This window comes from Grammomys surdaster, unplaced genomic scaffold (genome assembly GCF_004785775.1).
Source record: "Grammomys surdaster isolate TR1022 unplaced genomic scaffold, NIH_TR_1.0 571, whole genome shotgun sequence".
In the NCBI taxonomy this organism is placed as follows: Eukaryota; Metazoa; Chordata; class Mammalia; order Rodentia; family Muridae; genus Grammomys; species Grammomys surdaster.
Genome location: NW_021604990.1, coordinates 10501 through 25801, shown reverse-complemented (window position 1 = coordinate 25801; position 15301 = coordinate 10501). Strand labels below are relative to the sequence as shown.

Sequence of the window (15301 nt, the reverse complement as noted above, 5' to 3'; positions counted from 1 at the left end):
ATGGAGATGAGCACTGGTGAAGAGATTGACAGGGTATGTGATACCTTTGGAGCATCCTCAATCAACATCATGTAATTCATAGACGCCCTTTTTCAAAGTTGACAAAAGCCCTATAGGTCTCTAAGGAAGAGACACAAAAATGGACTTTCAAAATGACTGTGAATGAGAAAGTCGTCAAGCAAAATTTCTCTGAGTCTTCTCAGTCCCAGTGCAGCTTGCTGCTTCTTGACATTTCCTGACACACTCAGGATGTGGTTGCAACACTGTGTCTTGCACAGTAATAGACAGCAGAATCCTCAGATGTTAATCTGCTAAGCTCCATATAGGCTGTGCTGGAGGATTTGTCTACAGTCAATGTGGCCTTGTCCTTGAAGTTCTGATTACAGATAGTACCAGCATTGGAAGGATTAATAATTCCAATCCACTCAAGATTCTTTCCATGACTCTGCTTTACCCAGTGCATATTGTAGTCAGTGAATGTGTAGCCAGAAGCCTTGCAGGACATCTTCACTGAGGCACCAGGCCTCACCAGCTCAGCCCCAGACTGCTGTAGCTGGACCTGAGAGTGGACACCTGTGGAGGGAAATACAGAGTGGATGTCATTGTTGCCTGAGTGTATGGCCAGACCACAAACCTTCTACTGTGAGCCTCTTACCTATAGCCGTTGCTGCCAGGAAGAGAATGATACAGTTCCATCTCATGGTGAGGTCCTGTGTACTCAGTGATGTTAGAGAGGACAGTGATCTTATGTTTTTGTCTGCTGTAGACATCCCTATATTTATCACCATAGACTCACATGATTTACATATTTATGAGCAGGGTACATCTTAAATAAGGACCTACACCTGCTGGAGAAGAAGGGACACCTAACCCTAACCAGGCCCAAGTCCTAATCCTGTCTGAGGAAGCTCATCACAAACACCATCCCTGTGCCTTGTTCTGAGGCTGTGGATGTATCATCAGGGTCTATGATCTAAAAAGATTTGAAGCCTGAGACAGTGGCCCCACTTGTGACATAGTTAACAGATGGATTTAAGGTGGTAACAAGGATGACAATAGTGAGATACAATTTCAAAAACAGTTATTAAAAGTTACAACCTCCTTTAAATACATGCAATTAATGTTTGCCTTTCCAATATGTTATACACACACATACACACACAAAATCACCCAGAGGACCAAAACTAAATTTACTTCAGAAACATTTGTACATGTATGATTCTTGCAGTACCATCAAAATAACTAAATTATGGAAACAAACTGTGTATGAGTCAACAGAAGATTGCATCAAGAAGGTGTGTGTGTGTGTGTGTGTAAAGAAAATATAAATCTTTAAAGTGTTTAACAAAGGATAATCACTGTGTTTGAGCATGGAAAAGTTACATGTCAATCACAATAGGTAAATGTAGGTTAAGATAGGAAATGACAGTCCTCTCCACATCCACTGCCTCTCTTTGCTAAAGTTTCTCAGATCCATTGTGCCCCCTGCTGCTCATAAATTCACCTACATGAAGATTTAAAGTTGACCAGACTGACTTGAGCATTAACATATCCCTGCAAAGAGTGTGCTTACAGGGTTCAGCCTCAGGGAGAAATGGCTTGTGTTTATCTGGAGAAGATGACTGGTATCTCAGTGTCTGAATTTAAGTTGTCTCTACATTGTCACCAATGATGCTCTCAAAGTCATCCTCTTTCCTAGTGGTAGTTGGATCCAGCTCTACCAATTCTCACTTGTAATAAAGTGTAAACAAGAGCGACCAGAGTCTTTGTGGCCTTCATGAGGCTGTACCTGGGCCATAGCATCTGAGGACAGAAGGACAACAATGAGTCTCGAATTCAGATGCAGCCACACATGTATCCATGTATGAATTCCTGTTACATTCACATACAACTAAAAGAAGACAAACCACTGCAATACTCACAGAAAAGTTAACAGTCCAAAAGAAATCCACATTGATAAGAAAGTAGAAATAAAGTAAATGTATTCTGCAATTCAATCTGTTTCCCAGCCTTTGTGTACTTCCATTTAATGGGTTGAAGGGAGAGAGGAAATCTCCATGATAAGGAACCTAAGAGGTGGGGGATGTGTGTGCTTAAAAAGCCTTATCTGTACCTGAGTACCTTTCCAATCCACAGTCCTCTTAATCCTGGGCAGGTCATTTGTTAGTGAAGCTTTTCAGGTGTTGATGTTCACTAACAAAGATAGGTTTCGAATGTTATCCCAGGATTGAGAAAAGCTAGTAGCACTGTGTAAGAATATGTGTACATGTGTATTTAACTATCTGATAAATAGTTACACCTATTAAAACAAAAATACATACTATGTGCGTTCCCTAGAGTCACAAAACTCATGGATAGTCTCTATATAGTATGGGAATTTGTCTTGATGATTTACAGTCCATTGTTCAACTCCCCAACAAGGAAGAGCTGTGACTGGGAAGTTGAATAATCAAGTAACTTCTCAGTCCCACAAGAGTAGCTGTTTCAGCTGGTCTTCTGTAGAAGTAGACGTGCTGGAAAGTAAATACAAGCAGGTGAAGAAGAACAAATCTTCTTTCTTCCAATGTCCTTATGTAGGTCTACAGCAGAAGGTGTGGCCCACATTAAAGTTGTCTATTTTTCTTCTCTCCCTCCTTCCTTCCCTCCCTCCTTCCCTCCTCTCTCTCTAATGAATAATGAATCTGAAACCAAATATTCAAAAACAGACTAAAAAGAGAAAAAATGCCTAAACAAAGCAATATAAGACAAGCACTCTACAAATAAGTCATTGTGTTGGTTTTGTTTGTCCAACTCTTGGACATAGGGCTTACCAGCAAGTGTGATTAATATAGCCGGTAAGCCTCCACTGAAGAAGACTATAATATTTTGCAAGTGTATATAAGGAGAAGATAGATTCTTGGCTAATCTAATAGTGGGAGCACAAGCCACTTCCTTGTCTCTGCAGAGGGTGCAACTGGCTTGCATCTATGTAAGCCTTGTGCTTGTGCCTACAGTCTATGGGAGTTCATATGTGCACCAGTCCTACTGTATCTGGATGAGACTGTTTCTTTGGAGTCATCTATTGTCTCTGGTTCTTACTTTATTTCCACCTCCTCTTTTACAATGGTCTCTCAGTCCAGAGGGGAAGGTTGATGAGTATAAACCGAATGCTCCAATATCTCACACTCTCTACAGACTGTCCATTTTTTGTTCTTTCTTGCTTCACATCTGCTGCAAAAAGCTACAGTGATGGTAGATTGGCATACAGATTTAAGTGTATATATGACTATGTAATTAAAAATCATCTTATTAGTATAATGCTTTATTAGAACAATAGCCTTTGGTTTTCCACTAGGCCTATAGTCTAGCCAATTCCAGGTTCTCGGCAACTTTAGCAATTATTAGTCATGAGTTCAATCTCACTGGCCTTACATTTCATCAAAGAATCAATAATTAACACCATAAAATCTGTGACACTATTGCACCAACATAACCCATAAGAAGGTAAGTATTGTAGGTAAATTGCTTTATATCTGGGTAGTTACTACTTTTCACCGCTGATACCATAGAAAATACCCAGAGTTCCATAGACAACAGTTAGGAGTGATAAGCTGGAATTTGGACAAAGGCTCAAATACTTTATGTTCACGGAAATATATAAGAATTTTCTTTAACAATAAGGTATTACAATCAATTTGTAGATAGCATTGAATAGCCTTGGTGTTAGTATTCTGTCTAAACTCCACCTCCGCTTGGCCACAGCCAGGCATGCTCCTCTCCACAGTTACCTGGTAACAGGCAGGTAGCCCTGCCTACTATAAAAGGGGCTGTCTGCCCCCTCCTCTCTCTCTTGTTCTCTCTTGCCCCCTTACTCCCATGCCTGCAGGCTCTCCTCTGCTTCCTCTCCCTTTCTCTTCCCCCTCTCTCCACGTGGTCATGGCCAGCCTCTACTCCTCTACTTCTCTGCTCTCTCTCCTCTCACTCTCTTCCCTCCACCCCAAATAAACTCCCCCTCGTGGAACCATTTGGTCTGGTGTTATCTGCCTAAGCTGCGCACCAAAAATCTAACAATGGTGCCAACACCAGGTCATGAAGACTTCAGGGACCTCCGTGCAGCCATTGGCTCCGACTGCTCTAACAATGCAGGATGGATGCAATGCCACCGCCACCACTGCCACACCACTTGGACTCCATCTGCTGCTACCTGCCATCACCGAGCGTGTGAATTAACATCCACTACTGCAGACAAGCCCCATCAGCCCACTTCGAGGCTCGCCAAACTTCTACCATGTGAGCTGAGCCGCCACGGCCATCCACATGGTACTCTGCCACGTGGCTTGGTGGCAAGACAGGGACGTAAATCCCCTGTTCCACACTTCCAGATACCAGATCGCACAAGCTCTCATGCACACACCAGCATATTAATCGCAGACATCTGCAGGTTCCACGATCACTAGCCTAGCCTAGAACTGGTAAGCTTCCCCATCTCTCACTGGCCAGAGTCCACATGGTCCCAGGAAAGATTTCTTGAGCTCAGAGCTAACCCTCTATTTCCCTGAACCTCGTTCTACAATTGCTCCCCTTGGATGGGACACTTCCCTTTTCCTCTCAAGACAGTTGCTTGCTGCTGAGTACCCCAGGCCAGGCCTGGACAAACTGTTCTCTCTGCCTCAGGAGCACCGGCTCCAAACATAGTCCCCAGTGTGTCTCTTCCACGAGTGAGCCTTTCACGTGCTTCCCCCTCCTCCCCCATCATCTGTGGCTGCCTGGACCCTGTTCAGTCGGTTTGTGTGGAAAGCAAAGCAGCAGTCTGGGACCAGGCTTGCTCCCTTTGCCTCCTCTGCGGCCGGTCCTCTGCAGCTGGTCCGCCTGAAGCAGTGGGTTCCACACGCAGTATGCTCCCTTCCCTCTGTGACATGTGTTCCAGGATCTTTGCCTGCTGTGGACATTTCCTCCTGCCTGATGAGGATGTACGTGATGATCTCTGAGTCTCATGGAGACAATGTCAGAAATTCCTCTCTTTCAAGATACATAATTTACTCATAGATAAAAAGTCATTTTGTCATTTTCAACCACCTGGAAAAGGAAACCCAAGTGTTAGTGCAGATCTTATTGCATATCTTACCCTAAAGGTTCAGGGCCTCAGATGGCACTCAGCATTCTAGGATTGTTTTCTCTTTCTCGTGTTGATACCAATTTGTGCTGAGATCTTATTTTATGATTTAGACATGTCTTTATATTTTTATCTTTCAAACATTTGAACATATGAAGATGTATTATTCATAAAGAAGCTTGATTTTGTTTTGGTGTAGATTTTTTTAAATCCAATCAGCCATCTACTCAAGCTTTTTATTCCCCCATATATTCAATCATGTTCATGCCCACAAGCCACTGCATAAGTTGACCAAAGTTATGCAAATCTTATTCTCTCTAAGTTCTAAACCATCGATAGTGATAAGAACAAAGATGAATACATTGTGTTTTAACATTTCTGAAGGCAGTGAAAAAAAATACCTCCAGCAACTGTGGAATTCTGCCTTTCCTGTATCCATATGAGGGAGGCTCCCTTTGAGAGGAATCCAGAGAGTTCTACAGTGATCTCTGAGATCTTGCCCTTTCTTCAGCTTCAAATTGGTCCTGAGATAGCTGAGTAGGCACAGGTAAAAAGCTACAGGAAATCAAAGTCAGAAATTAATTATCACAATTAGCTGCAATATTCCTTTACTCAGCACATAGACTTTTTAATGATTTCTAGAAGCATTCAGTATTTATCATATTCTAATGTGTGGAAAGAAAAAAAATACTCAGAGACAAATAGTAAAGACTCCTTGGCTATTCCAATGGCAAATACTTCCCAAGATGTAAAAACTAGCAGGTATGTTTTAACACAGCTGACAAAGCTGCAGATTTCTGTCTTTCTATACTTTATACAGAAGCCAACCTTCAGCTCATGATGTCCTAAGAATCCTTCCTAATTTTTGCTTAACAAGGTCTAATTAGGTAGCCCAGGCTGGTTTTAAACTTGAACTCTCTAGCTTCAACCTCTAGAGTTCTGAAATTATAGATGAATTTAACACTATGCTACTGTCACTTCCTATTGGTTTCTTTTCTTTTTTCTTTTTCTGCAGGCAGGGTCTCACTGTGTAGATCCAGCTGCTTCCCCAGTTCTGGGAGTAAAACTCTCCAGGCCATGTGTATATCATCTTTCTGCATTATGATTAACTATTCATTTACCAGACTGAGCAACCTCAGACTGAGTATAGGAACTGCATCTTATGGTTTTTTTGTCCCTAACTATCCCAGCCCTGTCTGGTAACAGGAGATGCTCCCAACATTTCCATGTGATTCACTCTGCATTCATGGTTTTATATCATGGCAGTCTTCTTGCCTTTACTTTAACAAGTCATCTCAAATCCTTGTCAACAAATATTAAATATTTACCCAGATATCTTTAAACTTCCTTATTAAGGGTCTCATTATTTAGCCCAGGCTGACCCTAAACTCAGAGATCTGCTTGTCTCTGCTTACCAAGAGCTAGGATTAAAGGCATGCAGCAGCACACCCAGCCAGACTCACATTTTTATTTAGTTTGTGTATGAAGGGGTGTGTGTGTTTGTGTTTGTGTGTGTGTGTGTGTGTGTGTGAGATGGCACTGTCAGAAGTGTGAAGACAACTGTGGCAATAAGTTCTCTCTTCCTACCACGTGGGTCCCACAGATGGAACTACTGGTCTTTGAGCTTGGCAGCAAATGCTTCTATCCACTAAAACATCCAAACTTTTAAGTAATACTCTAACAGCTTTCCCCAGATGTAGCATTTATTATCTGAATGCATTATCAACTGCTTTGTCTCATGGAATCTCTCTCCTAAAGGAAGTAAGCTCATGAGCATATTGAGTAAAAAGACACAGGACGCTTACCTTACCATCTTACCTTACCAATAACCAATAGAACACAGGACACCAGGTATGTGAAGTACTTTTCCCACACACCCAGCAAACAAGTGATACTCCAGACGACTGTAACTAGGCAATTCCTAATTCAACTCTGTCCCCAGAGACTGAGGACTCAACACTAACGGACTGCCTCTACTTCAATAACAACCAGAGACTTGGTCACCAGTACTTTGGTTCCACTGACTAAAACTGGGGTCCCCACTGTTTTAAATATTAAATATTCTCTTCAAATTCAGTACAGAGGTATACTGAGATGGATTTTGGGTGACCAGTTCCTTTACTAAAGGCAACAGAAGCTGGAGCATGGTGGAGATCTTAATCCCACTTTGGAGGCAGACGTAGGTGGATTTGTATGACCAGGCCAACCTGGTCTTCAGAGCACATTCCAGGTCAGCCAGGGCTACACAGAGAAACAGTCTCAAAAAAACAAAAAAAACAAATGAAAGCAAACAACAATAACAAAATTTTTTTAAAAACCCTCAAAAAGTCAACAACAATGAAAAACTATAGGGGAGAGCTTCCTGTGCTAGCCTATTAGTGACAGCATAAGGTATGGCTGATCTCTACAGATGCAGTCACTGGGAACTAACACCTTCTTCCTATCTTTCGAATTTAGATGCAATTGCTAGGAGTGTTCATGAACCTGAGAAGCAAAGCAAAATGAAACAAAACAATCAAATAAACATAAAACCAATACTTTCATTGTTTGTTCCTTTTTTTAAAAAAAATAGGCTCATTTCATTTTTATGTGTATGAGTGCTTTGCCTGGCTGTATGTCTATGTACCACATATATGCCTGTTGCCTTCAGAGACTGGAAGAGGGTATCAGATTTCTAAATTGCAGTCATAGATGGTTGTGAGATGCCATGTGGTTGATGAGGAACCAAACCAGGTCCTCTGCAAGAACAACCAATGCTCTGACCCACTAAGCTATTTCTTCCAGCCTGTATTTGCCAGTTTTTATAATCGACATTTAAAAACATACAAATGAGAGCTAACTGAAAGCAAAGCTTTGCAGTCGCCAAGCCTGGCCATTTTGTGTGTTTCAGCTACAACCCCCAGGCAATTTACAAAAAAAACAACAACAACAAACAAGGTAGGTTCCACCCTCAACAAGACCATACTCTCCAGGTTAATCCCCCTACAAACCTGCACCCCCAGATTACAAGCCCACCCCCTGCCTAATGACCACCAATGCAGAAGGGAGCAGAAATTAAATTTAGGATATGACTCCCAGCACCAGTCACCTATGTTAAAGGCCACAATGGCTTTCCAATTAGATGCTTGCCCATGTACTCCCTGCTTGCCTCTTACTATAATGTTAAACATTAGAAGTTCCCCCACTACCAAAACTGTACTGTGTGACTGTAGCTGTCCAGCAGTCACGGGAGGACTGGGTTTACCTGAAAGTGGAGCTGGAAATTAAAAAGTAGGAGGGGGAGAGAAAAATGAAGCCAAGACAAAGTTCTGATCAAGGTTTCAAGTTTAATGTTCAGCTCTGAGTTTATAAAGGGAAAAACCACAAAACCCATCCCTGCTTCAGCTAGAGTATGTGGTAGAGCAAGGGCAGCATAGGCAACCAAAACAGCTAAGTTCCCATGGGAACCTGCAACTGCAGCCAAGGCAGATGTCTCTGTCCAGGTGGATAAGACTTGTCATGGCAAATGTAAAAGGTCTGCTTAGCCTGCTCAATGCTGAGAATGGCCTGCTCAAAGCTGGGAAGGCCACAATTCCCTCCCACTTTTTTGCTTGTTTGTTTGTTTGTTTGTTTTTAAAGACGAGCAGGACCAGTTGCTGGACTAGGGCACAAGATTTACTTGTTTTCCATAATCCTGTCTAGAGTATAGAGTAGCTAGTCAACCATGTCTGTCATAAGTTGGTGTCTATATTGCTCCTTCTTACCAGTTGCGGAAACATACATACCACTGATATATGTCTGTGTCTTAGTTCGATAGGAGCTCAAGAACACTCTTACCTGTCTCTGACTAACTAATCCTCTATAGCACTCTTTCCCAGTCAGACCAAAGCCACAAAGGACATATGAAAGTGGCATATACATTTAATGCACTACTTCATAGCAATGAATAGCTGCCATTGTGAAGAGCTGAGCTCGCTGAAAGTGATCTTCTATGAAAGCAACCAATCTGTTTAAAGATACAAGGTCCAAAAGTTAAAAGCAATAAAATTATAATTACTGGTCTAAGTAGTGTAGAAATTAAAGTTGTAAGCCATGGAGAAGTAGAAAACCAGGATTCAAACCATCCCTGATTCTGTTTTCTTTTCTCTTTTTCTTTTGGCCAGTCCTTCTCAAACTTTAGCCATAGAATCCTTTACTATGCCTGAATGATCAATGTGAAAACAACACTCATCGTGGAGGGCTGCACATAATCCTTCTGAGTATACAATGTCATGGAAACATTTCTGGATAAATCAAATACAAAATGAGCTGTTTTAACACTTTGGGATAGGGCAATAGCAACTATAGTAAAATTTGAGAATTAGCAATATCTAAAAAAGGTACAATTTTAAACAATTGTAAGCCATGAGCTATATATTTTGCTTATCAATCTACAAATTAAAACTTTGATTGATTTTTCTCAACATTATAAAAACAGTGGCTATAGTACATAATTCAATTATTTGTGAAACAGTAGGGAAATTCAAGAGAATAAACACGTGATCCAATTACATATGTTTCCTTTTCATTAGATGAGCTGTTTCTAAATACAAAAAAATGCATTCTCTATTGGCTGCATGCATAAGTTTATAAGAAATACAAAAGTATGTATAGAAGCAAACTCTAACAACTTGTCTTTTGGATAATGATTTTCAAATTTGTCTAAAAAGTTTGCACATGGAATAGAACAAATATCAGCATTCTGCAATAATCAATTTAATTGCTGTTTCAAATAAGGAATAAATATTTCATCAGGTTCTTTCCCAAAATACTTTTGTTATTTTATCCTACAATTCTGTATTAACATAGCAACTGCTTCATGCTTCATAATAGGGTGTTCAAACTTTGGAGATGAAGAAAGATGAATCCACATTAATGGTCCCTCTTGACTGTTGTGAAACCTCCAACAATTGATCATAGTCTATATAATGTATCTGTTTATCTGTTATTGGCTAGTAGCTTCCTCTACTTTCTGCAAAGCCATTCATTCCTCATCAGTTAATTGTCCAGGGGAAGTAGGATTTTCATTCCTCATGAGAAATAACAGTTTTAAGTTTTCCTGTGGCAAGCTTAAAGTGAGGTCTTAGCCAATTAACATTTCCTAAAAGCTTTTGAAAATCATTTAAAATAAGTAAACTATTGTTTGTCATTTGAATTTTCTGTGCCACAATTTGTTCAGGATATAACTGATGTCCCAAATGTTGAAAAGGATATTGCCTTTAAATCTTTTCTTCCGCCAGGCAGTGGTGGCACACGCCTTTAATCCCAGCACTTGGGAGGCAGAGGCAGGCGGATTTCTGAGTTCGAGGCCAGCCTGGTCTACAGAGTGAGTTCCAGGACAGCCAGAGCTAAACAGAGAAACCCTGTCTCAAAACCTCCCCCCCCACACACACACACAAAATATCTTTTCTTCCTCAAGATTTTAAAGCTCGTTGGATCAGAGCAAAGGCTTGTAGTAAAACTCCTTCAGAGAGATCAGCTAATAAAATATTCATCTAATGAATAATATATACTGAAGGATTCAAAGTCCTAACCTCTTTTATTGAAACAGAGACAAATTTTTTTGACATAATGTAGGGCTATTGGCCATTCCTTGAGGCGAAACTTTCCAATGACATCGCTTAGTGGGTTATTTAAAATTACAACCATCAAGATGCAAAGGAAATCTATACTAATTTTATTCCTATTTTTGCAAAGGCAATTGGAGTAAGTAAACCAGGTTGTAATGCCCCCATACGTTCCCAGTTTCATTAACCTTTCATAAATCTTTAGTTTGAACTTTGTTATGGATTAATGGAATAACCAATCCCTTGGAGGTGAGTGAGTATATCATCTCCAGTCTCTATTAATTCTTCAAAACTTTTTCCTACAATTAGTAATTTAAGGTTAGGTCTCTTATTTATAATAGAGTGGACTCAGTACACATCAGAGGAACCAAAGCAACCTTGTCCTCTCTCACTCTTAAGAAATTTGGAGGGTAGCAGATACAAGGGAACTAGAATACGTTGAGTAATTCTTTTGTTTGTAGGTACAGTTATAATGCCATGGGGAGAAGCAGCCATAATTTGTTTTCTCCTGTATAGTCAGTATCTGTAATTCCTAGGTAAATCTGTAGTCCTTTTATAATAGTGCTGCTTTGCCCTAAAAGTAATCCCAGGTCCCTGGAGGCAAAGGCCCCAAAACTCGTGTAGGAAGTGTTTGAATTCCCATTTCTGGGGTTAACACTGTGTAGGTGGTGGAACTGAGGTCCAATTCTGCACTTTCTGGGCTTGCTCTGATAAGTTCAGAAATAAATTTCTCTGACTAAGAAGCAGCTTCACGGCCCCATAATCTGCTTGCTGTGGATGTCTGGAGCCTGAGGCTGAACCCCTCTGCCCATTTCCTGACAAGGGACAGCCCTGATTATCTGGTTTAGATCAATATTCCCTGGCCCAATGATAACCATTTCTGCACCAAGGACAAATTCCAGGTGAGTGCCCTCTACTTTTTGGATGGCCTTTCCTAAAATGACCTATGTCCCCATACTTACAACATTCTTTGCCACCTCGGTGCTGTGAAAACATAGCTTATACTGTAGCCCCCTGTAGAGCAGCAGTCATAGCCAGATCCTGTTTGACGTTAGATAAACTCCCACTGAGATCTTTCCAATCTTAGGGGGTTAAATTTGCTTCTACCCTTGTATCCAATAAACCTTGTGTAAAAGAGGCAGAAAGCCTGCACTGTGCTACAGCTGTTTTTAACTCTTTTATCACTCTTGCAATAATCTCCACTTGCTTGATCTTTTTCTTAATATGGGTGATTTAAAAATCTTGAGCTTATGATCAAATTGTAAACTGTAGTTAATGGAACATTGACAATGTAACTATATTTTTTAAGTCTCTTTTGTAATATTAGAGCATAACCATAATTCTGGAAAGCAAAACCCAGTTTTAAACAATCCATTCTCTTTAAAATCAATACCAAGAGCATTACTTTCACGTTACAAAGTTTGGCTGCCAGTTCTTATATATGAATGCATGACAGTGCAGCTTTTAATACCTCACTACATAGATATTGTTTTAAATCCTATCCTTTATAAGTCTAGTTTCTAGGATAAGGATTACATAAAGTATTATCCCAATTTAGAAGTATCTTTAGAGACCTGTTTTTCTGGGTTGGCTCATGCCATGTGTTGTTATTTAGAAAGACTCCAATCTTGAGTTACCTGTTTTAAGCTAACTTTCTGTTACCAATGTTACAAAATTTTTCATCATACCCAATAACTTATAAGCCATTACTCTATAACCAAGACATGTAGAACATATTTATTCTTTTAAAACTAGTCAGAAACAAAAATGAAGTGGCTACAAACATGTTATATATTTAGAGCAGACAAAATTTTCTTACTTTTTCTAGCTGTAATTTCAAGAAAAAGGCACCTTTTCACTTGCTGAACCCCATAAACACAATTAGAGAGATTTTTCTAGAAAAAGATAGCCATCAGCTTCCTTACCAAAGATGTGGAGAAGCTGCTGGCCCCTTTAAGAGCAGCTTGTGTAGATAATCAGCCCCTAGCAGGGCTTCTCCAGCTGTGCTTGATGCCCAGCCACAGAGCAGGGTAACTTATCAGTTCCTGCTGTGCAAATTGAGACTGCCTTTTAAACAAAAACTAAGTCAAGGGGTGGATAGCCAGCTGATCAAGTTTTTACCATTTTTCTTATTTCAACATGGAACACAAAACATCAGTCATTTAAAAAACCACACAAAACCACAGACTTAACATAAAACAATCAGTTTTGACAAACATGAACATATTGTCGTGCCAAAGACAGACAATAAACAGAGAAGGAAGAGAACTAAATGTCCCATAAGGGACCCAGATATCCTAAGAGACCCAGAACCAGAACTAAGGAAATCTCCAACAGGAGCCAGAGAGGAAGCAGGATGTCTCCCGATTTCTTCCTGTCTCTAGGAAAGCTCTGAAATAGCTTATATCCATTTGCCTTCTATTTAGCTAAAGCATCCCAGACAGGGAACAACTACTTTTCTGAAACCCTTTTGCTCTCTCATATTCAAGGTCTAACTCTTCATCTCCTTCTTCTTCTGGGAATTCTACCAGAGAAGGGAGAGGAGGTACAGTGGCAGCTACTGATAGTTGCTCCCCAGTGCCCTGCTTTTTAAACTTCCCCAATTCCTCCTCAACTTGTCTAATTCTTTCATTTGTATATTGACCATTCCTACTTCTGGGAACCAAGCACAATATAAATCTACTTCAGCTAAGAAGTTTTCTAGCTTCCGTTTTTTAAATTCTGCTCCTGTTGCCTAAAGCATCGCTTTTAGGCTTCAGACAAAGGCCTGTTTTGAATTCCCCTGCCCCATTGTGCTGTCACTTCTAGGTGAAGTCAGGGTCGGGCCAACACCTCTTCAGCCTAGCCAGTATCCTTTTTCATTTTTCACTGCACTACAACAACAGCCTGCAAAAGATAAACTTTATAACTACTAGCTCTAGCATTAATACTGTTCGTTGCTTACCATGCAGGATACTGTTGCTTTTTCTGTTTTCTGTGGGCTCCACCCAAGACAGCGTATCTCAGCAGGTCTCCCGTTTTCAGGAACCTCCTTTGGGTGCCACTTGTAGCTGTCCAGCAGCCACAGAAGAACTGGATTTACCTGAAAGTGGGGCTGGAAGTGAAAAAAGGCAGCAGAGGGAGAGAAGAAGTTCAAGACAAAGTTCTGATCAAGGTTTCAAGTTTAATGTTCAGCTCTGAGTTTATAAAGGGAAAAACCACAAAACCCATCCCTGCTTCAGCTAGAGTATGTGGTAGAGCAAGGGCAGCATAGGCAGCCAAAACAGCTAAGTTCCCATGGGAACCTGCAACTGCAGCCAAGGCAGATGTCTCTGTCCAGGTGGATAAGACCTGTCATGGCAAATGTCCAACGTCTACTTAGCCTGCTCAATGCTGAGAATGCCCTGCTCAAGGCTGGGAAGGCCACATGTGACAGCAGTGTGTTGGTTGGGTTGGGAGGGAGAGCTAGCTCCAATAGCATAATGACCCTACTGTGAGTTGCATCACATCTGCTCTTGTCTGTGTTTAGGGGACCACTAACATTTCCCTGGCACTACAATTTCACCTCACTGATACTGGTCTGTTCTTAATCACTGCTCATTTCTTAGCTCTAGTTAATCACCAGTTGTCCCAGTAGTCTCCTTCTCCTGTTGACTATAAATCCAGAGACACGTAGCCAAAGCTTCCAACGTTCTGCTGCATGCTGGAGCTCGAACATGCCTCTTTGTTCTCCTACATTATCACCACTACTGATTTCAACTACTAGACTTCAACATATGTGTTGACTCTTGAGTCCAGTCAACACTTCCAAGGCTTAGGCTATGGCAAGGTTACTGTCAGCTGCTTCTGCAGGCAGAAAATACAGGCTTTACCTGCCTGTGGGTCGTTGAGACCCCTAAGTGGCAACACCTGCAACACCCTGTAGCACTGCACATGTGGTGTTTGTTGTTCTGGGTGTCCTCTGTTGGTCAAGTCTACTTGTTCCAAGAACCAATGCTAGTGAGCTGATTAAAACTCACAGAAGCTATGCTAGTGTTGTTTGCTTATATTACATCCACCCTTTATATGGTGTGTGTGTGTGTGTGTGTGTGTGTTTGTAACTGCCACAACACCTGTGTGAAGGTCAGAGAACCACCTGAGAGAGTCTGTTTTCTCCATCTATATGAGACTGCACTCGGGTAGTCAAGCACGGCAGTAAGAGCCTTTATCGCTGTGTCACCCAATCAGTTTTACAGATGTACTTTCACAATTGTGTTGTAGTAAATTTGCTGTTCTCTGTATAACCATAGGACATTGAGAGATCATCACGGTACAAGCACCCCAAATGATTGCCTCTGTGGAAAATGAGACTTGACTGTAAGAACACATATCCATCCCTTTCTTTCAATCCTACATCCTGGGTTTTAGTCTATGCCTTTCTGATGTCCCACATTCATTATTTTAACATTGTCCTCTGTAGCCCTCTGTTGTCTCCCATTACCATGGAAACCCAGTCTATCTCCTATCTCAATAACTGTCCTTTTGTGTGTTTCGTTGGTGTGGTGATTTGATCATGCCTGGTGATGGCTGTGGTACTATCTGGAGGTGTGGCCTTGTTAGAGGATGTGTGTTTTTATAGAGGTAGAGCCTTGAGAAATTATATATA

At 41.0% G+C, this 15301-nt stretch overlaps 1 gene segment (V, D, J or C); it reads right to left on the bottom strand.

Annotated features, from left to right (window-relative positions):
- Positions 1–244: 244 nt before the first annotated feature.
- On the bottom strand, positions 245–736 carry LOC114633252. The segment is given in 2 exon segments: positions 245–573; positions 656–736. Coding segments are annotated over 2 exon segments (375 nt in total).
- Positions 737–15301: the final 14565 nt, after the last annotated feature.